Consider the following 11530-nt stretch of genomic DNA (forward strand, 5'->3'; position numbering starts at 1 on the left):
CTGCTGTAAATAGACTGAAGCAGCACTTGGATAATGGAGTGATGTCCCTTTTTTAAGAAAGAGAACATTAGTATGATTGGGTGGACTTGGAAACAATTCTGGAATGACATCCTTGCACCTTTCGGTCATACACAGCCCTGCAACAGCTGACTTTCCTTATCATTTAAACAACGTGGTCTTCCTGCAAATTAGCTTAGTCGAGAGTTGTATCTCTGAATATTCTGGCACATTTAGTAGGTCAATCAAAACCAGAAAATATGTATCATTAGTAACAGGATTCAAATGATTGTGTAAAGCAACTTCTGTCCAAAGAACAAAAACATGTGGCTGTATTATGACAGTTCAAAATGTGTATTTAACTTGTCTTTTAAAACAACATTCATAGACAAATAGAAATGATTTATTTGAATAGAATATGTAACTGAAAACACGTACATTTCTTTCTACTTTTCCGAGTTTGAGGTGAAGAAGGTTCAGGGTACAGGAAGGATGAGGGCGTAGAACAAGCAAAAACAGGACAGAAACAAATAGAAGTGATATAGTTTCAGAGCAACACAGGTGATAAAGTCCCATGAGCAACAGGAAAGCTCTTCATTAATTAATTAACTAGTGACTCCACATCGTGGCAAAGATACAATGTTGGTTAAGTTTTCAAGTACAGTATAACTTTTGATCATTTGATGTGCAGATATTAAATATAGATCAGAAGAATTGAAAATATTATAAAGACACCCTTTCAAGTCACCATTGCACTCAAACACAGCATCTTTCTAAGGACCATGTTAATGATATACTCAGCTCACTGGATAGGGTCCTAGCTCTTCAGATAAGAAATGTCCAAATCAAAAACCTCTACAGTCTGAGCACAGCTGTGTGGATATATGGGAACATTTTCAGCACACTAAGATTTCATTAAAGATGATGGACACACTAGCTAGGATGACATTAAAATGTAGGAATTGTCAACCTGTTTTGAAACTGGTTAAGTGTGGAGCTTTAATCTAAAGGAAATACTACTTTTAAACAAAGGCTACAAAGACAAGATGTAGAACATTTGAAATATTACAGATGTGAATTTTAATGTTAAGAACATTTGAACATGTGCTCTGAGAGCTATGAATTTGTTTGGTGTTTTTTTACAAAAATGATTTTAACGTCTATAGAACAGATACAATGCATTTTTAATACTTTACTTTGTCCCTTATTAAACAAAAATAAAAGCTGAAGTCTTCCAATGTTTAATGTTGTCTGAATGCAGCCTTGCAAGAACTTTGTCAAAACAAAATAGTATAAATCTATTATACTGTTATAGATTTATAATCACAGAAGAAGTCAATAGGGCTATTCATTTTGAATGAAGATACAGATTTGTTACTTGATGCAATGCACATATTTCCAAGCACTACCCGGATCCAGGAAGCTCTCAGCCACAGTATGAACATAGTTCATTGAAAAAATAAATAAAAAAAGGTTAGGTCTGCTTAAATCACCAAATGCTCATTATGTCCCTTAAATCACCTGCATGGTTTGTGTTTTGCTTATCATAAAAAGTGTAATCCATAAAATAGAACTTGATTAAAAATATAACATACACCTTTTTGCATTAAGGTATTCTCAATTCCCACCAATTGATGTCACATATGATCTATTAACAAACACCATATTTTAAGAGCCAATTTATGCAGGTGATGTGTTTTTTTCATTTCATACAGCCACAAAGGAAAGCCTGTCTCTAACACCCAGAGCTTTTATCCACCAAGAGACACTTTGATCATATAAATGTAATTATCAATGCGTTGTTCTGATGCAGATCGGGCAATCAGTGTATGAAGTCACATTCAAGCCTCCTACGCTAACACAATCAATTTCACTAAACTGATGTGATTCAATTTGATTTTGATGTCCCCTATTTTCTGAAACATGAAAAGGAAAAATGAAGAAAAAAAGATAAAAGCACACACTTGCCTACAAAAAAAAAGAAGGAAAAACTCCCACTGCTTCCAACCTTGTCTTTAACCAGCCGTCAAAGCTAGTTCTAAAGAAAAGCACTTGAAACAGAGAAGAAAACTGTATGGCTTCCATAAAGACTATAAAAGGAGAGTGTTAAAAATGATTTACAGTTTGTAAAGCAGCAGTAGTTGTTGATAGGACATTGTGCTGATGACTGTCAGGTACTGAAGTCCAGTTTGTTGCAGTACAGCCAGTGTGGCCAGGCTCTGCCCATAGTGTGGACGAAGAGATTTACTATAGAACAATATGGCTGCCAGCCGAGGCACTTAGATCCTGACGAGTGTGTGTGTGTGTGAGATGCTATCACTCTCTGATGCTAGCAGAGTAGGAGAACTGGGGGAAATGTGCTTGTTGGCCAGGTTCCTCGCAGTCCAAGCTGTGATCTGGAAGAACAAGGCCTCACAAGTCAGTGGTACATTCAAGTCAAGAACTCTGAGTGTCACCATGGGAACAGGTTCAGTCATACATACACTTGTCCGGGGGGGTGAGCGTGATGGTCTGCGCTGTGAACTCATCATCAAAGTACCGCGTGTCCGTCTCCGAAGTCACCTGCGGTCTGAATAGTGGTGTGAGCTTACGCAGGAAGGGGAGAAGATAAAAAAGACAATGCTTTATAAGCATGTCAGACATCCAGCAAATATATAGAATACACATTTTTAATCAATCCTAAGCCAAAGAGATGATTTAAATCTGCTCAGTATTTCTGTACTCAGCAGCACGGTTCAGAATGTGAGCATTTCTTTAACAGATCAGAATCAGAGCAGAAATTGGAGTTTAAAGTGTCTAAAATCATAGGCAAGTAAATGCTCTGTTTCTGTGACTAAAAAGCCAAGCTCAGCTCCAGAGTGTCTTACCTTTTTCTGTACCACATCCTGCCAGTTGATGGTAATGAAAAACTTGTGACTCATTACTTCTTTAGCATCATTGGGACCGCCACCCAACCTGTCAGTCCAAACAATATCATGTAAGATTTAAGTAGGCAACTCCAAAGTGAAGTGAGAGGAAGAGCCGGGTTCATTACCTCTGTTTGGGGTCCTTCTTCAGCAGGCCGGCCAGGAGTGCCTTGGACTCTGGAGACAGATTCCTGGGGAAACGGATCTCCTCCATGAGGATGAGCTCAAACAGACGCTCATGGTCCTGGTTGTAGAAAGGCAGGCGGCCACACATCATCTCATACATGACTACACCCAGCCCCCACCAGTCCACCGCCCGGCCATAATCATTGTCTTCTAGGACCTGAGAAACAGACATTTGCCTGATTACAAAGCACAACAATCACAGTGAGAGGTGATTTTGAGTTTTCAGACGGTTGTATATAAATATAAACGTCACTTAACTAATTAATGTTTTGACTACAGTAGAGTCATGAACTGAGGTGTTCCAATGATACATTTAAGATATAAGGAGCTTTTTCTACAACCAGGTGGAAGAGAGCTCTCTCCTGTCAGACTGAGAGGCTGATAACCTCAGCTCAGTGATGTAAAGGCACACCTTTATATGATCATTATAGTTATAACAAAATAAGAGAATACATGAAAAACAGGTATAACATACTATGACAGTAAAACAAGATTACATTTTTAAAAACGGGAGCGATTTGTAAAATATCCATAAATAAAAATAAAAAACTGTTTCCAGTTCTGTTTCATATGGGTGTTGAGAGATGTATCCATAGATCTCTTAATGTTGCCCTCGAAGTGCACCAGATTGATGCTTTTAAGTTCAATATTTAAAAAAAAAAAACTTCCCGAGGGAGCATACCCTCTAGAGCAGGGGTTCCCAAACTTTTCAGCCCGCGACCCCCAAAATAACAGTGCCAGAGACTGGCGACCCCCTGTCGACGGGGGGGGGTGCTGGTGAATTAATTTCAGTTTTCCGCACAAACACTGCGCTAGTGGATTGTCAAAGGGGGAGCCTCGTTGCGGGGAAATTATACAGATGGCTAGTCCGCCCCTGAAAATGTCTATGCAAACGTTATTATTAAATCATTCTAAAAAAAATAATTATAAAAAAAAATAATCAATTTTATTTTATAATTATTATTTTTTCAATTTTCCATTTTTTTCTTTTTAATCATCTCGCGACCCCCACTTTGGGAACCCCTGCCCTAGAGGATGATAGGTCCACCCCCCACTTAAAGTGGACCTATTATGCTATATTGGAAAAATATATTTTAGGGCCATACCTATACAAAAATTTTTTTTGCCTCATACTGCTAAATTGCAACATCAAATACAAAAGTTAATCTGAAACAAACTCAAATATCATAATGAAATTAATCCACAAATTATGATTGTTATTATAACTTAAATGTTATACCTAGAAACACAAATACACAAACGAAAATAATACATTTAATATGCTCGTCTCTTGTCCTGGGTGGCAGATTACGTCACTTCCGCCGCCTAAAAACGAGAAGCATTCGGTCTACAATGACAGAGGAGAGACTGTCAAGTTTGGCTGTACTCAGCATTGATTCAAAACGCACTAAAGCTTTGGATCTTAACAAGCTTGTGAGCAGTGGCGGACTGGCCATCTGTAGAATCTGGAGAATCACAGAACGGCACCTTAGATTTTTCATAGCTATGAGCAGAGTTGGGTGTGTAATAATATTACTTTTGTCGGTAACGGAGTAGTGTAAAGTAACGAGTAAAGTAACGAGTTTATGTAGAGAGTAACGAAGTAGTGTAAAATATTATTATTATTTTTTAATAATATGTAATATATTACTTTTTTTTAGTAACGACCCCATCTCTGGCTATGAGATACCCCCCATCTTTCAATTTCAAAGAAATCATAGCAATATCAGGGCCTTTGGTTATAGATGCATTCTTATGAATTACATTTAAAAGGAGACACTCTGAAACTAGGGTAGATGTTTTTCATTGTACTTTTCTTATTGTACTTAATTCCTTGCATAAAGAACAACATGAGCCACTATTGGGTGATCTTACCCCTCCTCCCCCAATAATATGTGGGTAATGAATGTATATCTGCCGCAAATGCTCCTTAACTAATTGTGGTAGTTAATATAATGCATGTAGTGGTTGTGTGGAGGTTCAACTCTAGATGGGTGGAACATGTTGAACATGTCAGTACCTTACCTCAGGAGCCAGATATTCAGGAGTACCACAAAAGGTTTTCATGGTAGCATCAGGGGTAATGCCCTCCTTACAAAGGCCAAAATCAGTGATTTTTACGTGGCCGTCTTTATCCAGCATCAGATTCTCCAGCTGACAGAGTAAAATGACAAACACATCAGATCTAAATGATATGATCATTTATATAATGCACAATTTTGGGCTTAGAATTCATCATGTTTTGATTACATCTTAATTGAGTCAATGCAAAATCACTGACACCTGTTGACCAACAGCGCGAAAAATTAATTGACATGGCTAATAATGTTGTAGTTTTCAGTTAGACAGGTGTGCACTGTGCTGAGATCCTATAACACCACAATCTTTTTGGATCGACACCGTTTTTTTATGTGTTACGACAAATTGTAACCACATGTTGCTGTGGTTACTCATTTAAGATATATTTTAGAATGCAGTTGCAAACAAAACTATTCAACACATTATTCATTAGATTTATTGACAAAATCAACCATTTCTAAGCTGTTTGCTATAAACAAATTACACAAGAACGGTTTAAGTAGTTCAATGTAACTAATATTACAGAGGTTTTTATCCAAATTCAACACAAAATGCTACTTTAAATTACTACTACAGCCTCAAAATTGTTCAACCCCTTCATGACAAGCATCTTCAGAACTTAGTAGAGCACCCTTTTGCTGTTCTGACCTGCTGCAAATGTGAGGCATAGCCAGACACGTGTGCACAAGGAATCTTAGCCCCTTTCTCATGGACTATGGCCTAGAGTTCAGCAATATTCTTGGGTTTTGCAACCGCCTTCTTCAACTCCCACCAGAGATTTTCTATGGGGTTTAAGTCCGGTGAATGTGACGGCCACTCTAGAATCTTCCATTTCTTGTTCTTTTGGATCAGTAGTGTTGTACGTCTTGGGTTGCGGCATGGAGCCCTTCAGTGATTAGTATGCGCCTTACTGTGCAAACTGAAACCTCAGTGCCTGCTGACACCAAGTCTTTCTGCCACGTCCAGGTAGTGTAGCCACTGTTCCTTTAACTTTGAACGTGCAAAGTATGCTTCCAACTATATCTCTAGGAACATTCAGTAATTAAAAAAAAAAAATTATCCTTTTCCTTGTGCAAGGCAATTACCTCTTCTCTGAACTTTTTGAACAATTATTTTTCTAACATGCAATCGAAGGTCACTCAACAAACCCAGAGCCAGTCCATATATTTATGTGTTCTGTCTCAAGCACACCTGAACTAATTATAAACCATGCATGAATACTGTACATTTTAGAACTGATTGGAGTATTTACCTTTAGATCACGGTAAACAACATCACGTGAATGGAGGTACTCGAGTGCCGACACAATTTCAGCACCGTAGAAGCGCGCCCGGTCTTCTGTGAACACTCTTTCCCGGGACAGGTGGAAGAAGAGCTGAAACAAATGAGAGCACAGAGGGAAACACCTTATAGAGAAGCTCTGTTTCAATAGGCAGGGCACACTGTGACATCAAATCTCCATGTGACTTTGACATGCGTATGTGAAGTCTCACCTCTCCTCCATTGGCGTATTCCATTACAAAACAGAGTCGATCATGAGTTTGGAAGGCATACTTCAGTGTCTGCGGACAAAAATGATTGGTGAGGAATTTCTGTTTCTGAATAAAAAGCAATTAAAAATCTACAAAGGCGAATAAAACTAATGTGGCCTGTCGCCAATGGCATGCTGCCAATATAGACCAACTTCCCTATAAAATATCATCCAGGATACTGTACTTTGGTCATGTTGTGTTCGCAACTTTCTCTATCGGCAGTTTTATCAAAATTCTTCTCTGTCAACTGTTGCTAGGTTTCTAAAAACAGAGGTCATGGCAATCCATTCATCAATTGGAAATAAACTATTTTAATTCTGGATTTAAGTCTTGTACTACACCAATACTACAATACTATTGCTACAATATAACACAATGTGGCACAAGACACGGAGTGAGAACAATTCACTATTCATACAAATTAGAACCGCGGTGAAACATGTCTCTCAGCAAGCAATTTCAGACTAACCTGAGGACAATTTGGCTGATGAAGAAGATCAAAACAGAGCTGACTGCCCATTCTGAGAGGCCCGGCACTGCATTTACATGCTTTATTCATTGTGTCATTTGTGACCCTAAAGGTCCTTACCGTTAGGAAGGGGTGTCTTGTGTTTTGTAAAACTCTGCTTTCTGTAACTGTATGTGCCACTTCATCCTGCCAACAAAAACATAATTTTCAGGAATACTGAAAACACACAAGATGAAAAGGTTAAGATTTATGTAAAGGGAAGAGAGGCATCAAATTGCTATCCATCTTGTTTGACATGATCTCTGTTGAGTGTAAAGTGTCCAAATATACAAACAAACTGGGGTACAGGAAGGTACATAATAAATACTGCAGTAGTCCCTTACTTTATTCTGCTACTAATCAGCAAACCCCAGCATAGCATCATAAGAGACTGAACTGCTTTTCCTTCCGGGAAAAGATTGTCCCACTCTTGACCTAACAATCAACATGGCACCATAAAACAATAAAAGGCCACTCTGAAACGTGCAGTTTTGCGTTATTGGGGGGGGTTTCCGAAAACCAGTCAGGTTTAACCCTAACCCTAACTCTAACATGTCAGTGGGTGACATGTTAGGGTTAGGGTTAAACCTGACTGGTTTTCCGGACCGTGCGCACGCCAGATGACCCCATCCCAATAAAGGGCAAAAAAACCTGGCACGTTTCAGAGTGGCGCTTTTATTGTTGATTATGGCACACCCGCTGTACAATAACAGGTATATGCACGGAATCCTGTAAGTCAAATTTAACGCTTTAAGGACCTTTTTAAGACCCCTTGTCCATAGCGTTTTTGAACCATACATCGCACTTCGAGTTCTAAGCCGGTTACATTGGCAACAACTTTAACCTCCAGCATGCTTAGCTATATTGATTGTAAAGATAGCAGCAAACTAAAGTCAGAGTGCAGACAGACTACTGAAGCCCCTCTCGCACATGAACTTACCTCTCTGTGAAGGTCAGGCTTTTAATGCAGTATGGCTGCTTTGTGCTTCGTAGACTCTGTGCTCTTTCATTCCAGTAAAACTCCTCAGAAAACAGTATTTGACCAAAAACAAAACAATTGAGCAATAACTTTGAACTAAGAAATGAATATTAAACTCTTGGTGATGGGCTCAGCGGGGTAATGCCATAGACAGTTGGTCACCAACGCAGTTCGATCGGCGATCGACCGGCTCGATCGGCGAGTGTGGTGCGGGTAGATCGCGGAACGCGTTAAGGCAAAAAAGTAACAAAGAAATAGTAAATATAAATTAAAAATAATAATCGTTTGAAAAATATGTTTTAGATGTAACCATATCATTACCCAACCACACACCCGTTTAGCAGGTGCCACTATGATTTGACATATAATTTTGAGAGCACCTCAAATAATACATATAGCAATTACCGTGCTTTAATGTGAACTTGCATATTGACACAAGAGAGGAGGGGCAGGACTGAATTTCCCGTGTTTTCAGTGAATGCAAGCAGAGGCCCATAAGTTCACCAGGACCAATTCAGAGAGTGCATGAACTACACGTGTGCTTGTGTCATTCAAAGCTCGGGCCTCTCTGTGTGTGTGTGTGTGTGTGGTGTGTGTGTGTGTGTGTGTGTGTGTGTGTGTGTGTGTGTGTTGTGTGGGTGTGGTTGTGTGTGGGTGTGTGTGTGTGTGGGTGGGTTGTGTGTGTGTGTGTGTGTTGTGTGTGTGTGGGCAATAGCGCATTTAGCCGTGATAGAGAGAGAGGGCGACGAGAGGGACCGATGCTAGCGCGGGGACCGTGATGTTACATACCCTGGTTATGCTAGCTGCACAAACGGGACATAAAGAGCTGTTTCCACAACAAGCTGGAGGAGAGTCTTCCCTGTCAGACCTGAGGGGGCTCTTCCATGTTTGGCCGCTCAAGTGCACCAGATTTGATGCTTCATCTTCAATATTTAAAAAAAAAAAATCTTGCCCCCGGGGGAGGGCATCCCCCGGACGGCCCCCCTAGACGGTAGGTGAGACCTAGAGGAGGTGAGGACCCCCCTGAGGAGGTGAGGTCCCCCCCCACGTCGCACATAGTGCACTTTACGGCTCACTGCCTATATGGCTGTGAGCTGATTATGGAGCCTTCATTGTAACAGTAATTCAGATGCAATTAGCCTATATATCAAAGGTCCTCAAATTGGAAGCATTGTCTGGGCCCATCCTTTTTCAGCTCAAATCTGGCAATATGGTAGATCTCTGTCTTTCACCTAGGGCCGAGGTCGGTGATCTTGGGCTTAAAAAGGTTGGTGACTCAACTCGCCATATGGAGGCTCGCGCTCACAAATACCCCCCAGGGGTTAAATTGGGCCGGGGCTGTCGCGGGGCATAGGACGATGGCTCTGAACCGTCATCAGTCCTCTCACACATTTGTCATATTGTTACAAAAAACGATATATAGTTAAGACTTTCTCCGTTCATTTTTTTTTTTTTTTTTTTTTTTTTTTTTTAATATAGAGCTATATTTAGGGTCGATAATGTGTTGACTTTTACTTTAATAATAGCAGTATCTCTGTACCGGATATAGTTTGGCTAGGAACATTTGTGTTGCTCTCCTTGGAGGAGCAGCATCACCCGGTACTCCGCAGCTCCCTCGCGTGCGAGAGCTTGCACTGCTAGCGGTGTGTGTCAGCGACCGTACAGTCAGGGGATGGGCACGGATTGGCCATCGGTGTGAAGTCGGACCATAAACGCGCTGCGGCTTTCTGGCTAGCACTAGCATGTGGTAGACCGGACATTCTTTGATCCGCCAATCTGACAAGACTCTCTCCTCCCTCCGCCCTTCCCGCTTCCCACACAGAGCGAGGCAAGGGCAACGAAACTTAAAATCATAGAAAGCAGCCCATTTTACGGCGCGCTATGCATGGGGCCGCCTGGAGGGTTTCCCGACATGTGGTTTCAGAAAATTTAAACGGAAGTTTCATGTTGTCCGTTGGCTGTGGACTTCTTAAATACCCTTGGAAAATGCCGTTTAATACTTTTTAATAGCCATAATTTTCGCTAAATTAGATTGATCAAACGTTTTAATACTTTTTAAGACCCCGGCGGACAGCCCTGAATAATCATATGCTGTCTAATAAGCATCTTGATATGCGCACAGCCTGTGAGGTGGGAATGCGATTATCTCTGCAAAGGAGAAGTGCTCACTAATCACAGATTTTTTCCAGATTTGTGAACAATGTTGAGAGAAATGGTTATTATTGTGTATATACGAAATGTTTTAGATCCTTTGAGTTCATTTCATGATAAAATGGAGCACAAAGCAAAGTGTTGCATTTATACTTTTTGTTCCCCAGTGTAGCTGTCACCTTTAACCAGCTTTGAGAACACTTTCATGATGCAATCATTATAAAACATACTGAATATATGATTATTCTGAAAAGCAGCGCAATCTCAAATTGAACTACTTTTAATAGTCGGCTACTGTTAAGTTAGCATTTTGATTGATAATACTTTGTAGTCTTCTAGCTTGAGTAACATTTTGCTTGCAGGACTTTTACTTGTAACAGAGTATCCTACACCTGCTGGTACGTTCCATATTATACATTCAAAGTAAAAGTATCTGAGTAACTCTATTTTTACTCAAGTAGAAGATCTGAGTACTTCTCCTTTGACTCAAGTAGCAACATCCGAGTACATCCTAACTTTTAAGCTCCCCAAGTCCAAGACCTGAGTACTTCTAACTCTTACTCTGGGTTGTTAGCACTAGATCTGGTACTTCTACACCCTGTTATAGCCTAATGAAAAAACGATTAGACAAACGAAGGCTAAAAGCTTAAAGTATAGCAAGATAGTCCAAGTATGCCTAGTTAGGCTAAGTTCAGGCTGGCCATCAAGCTCTGCCGCTCGAGCAGGCGAAGCTCGGCTCGAACCACCTGAACTTTTCTAACAGGCACAAGTGCCACAATTTTCCAGGTAAGCCAGGTGCACAACAGGGGAAGGCAACGTGATCTATTTTAGTTGCAGGGCCCGACCATTCCCTCTGAGCCTTAAGATCTGTCAACCGGTTCCCACAAATAGCATTTGGTGCGCTGTTAAGATGTCACACAATTGTACAGGGGGCTGCGGGCATCCCCCCCTCCAACTCATCCTCAACCCTTTTCAACCAAATGACACTCTCCAAAAAAACACACACAACACACACACACACACACAGCACTTACCTTGGCTATGATGATCGTTTGTCGGCAGTATGTTCATGGCATAATGACAGCTGGAAGACTTCATCTTTGACGCCAGAATCACCTGCCAAACGCCCCTTTCCAGAAGCTTCAGTACTCAAAAGTCAGCTCATCGTCTGAAATGTCAAACAAAGGCCCCG

At 40.5% G+C, this 11530-nt stretch overlaps 1 protein-coding gene across 1 annotated transcript; it reads right to left on the reverse strand.

Annotated features, from left to right (window-relative positions):
* Positions 1 to 1053: 1053 nt before the first annotated feature.
* LOC104965645 (RAC-beta serine/threonine-protein kinase-like) lies at positions 1054 to 11530 on the reverse strand. The gene is given in 10 exon segments (XM_010794643.1): positions 1054 to 2393; positions 2481 to 2583; positions 2865 to 2952; positions 3032 to 3246; positions 5115 to 5243; positions 6421 to 6543; positions 6662 to 6730; positions 7290 to 7355; positions 11373 to 11396; positions 11398 to 11530. Coding segments are annotated over 10 exon segments (936 nt in total). The 5' UTR covers positions 11437 to 11530; the 3' UTR covers positions 1054 to 2313.

Source organism: Notothenia coriiceps, unplaced genomic scaffold (genome assembly GCF_000735185.1).
Source record: "Notothenia coriiceps isolate Sejong01 unplaced genomic scaffold, NC01 NC01_scaffold00037246, whole genome shotgun sequence".
NCBI lineage: Eukaryota > Metazoa > Chordata > Actinopteri > Perciformes > Nototheniidae > Notothenia > Notothenia coriiceps.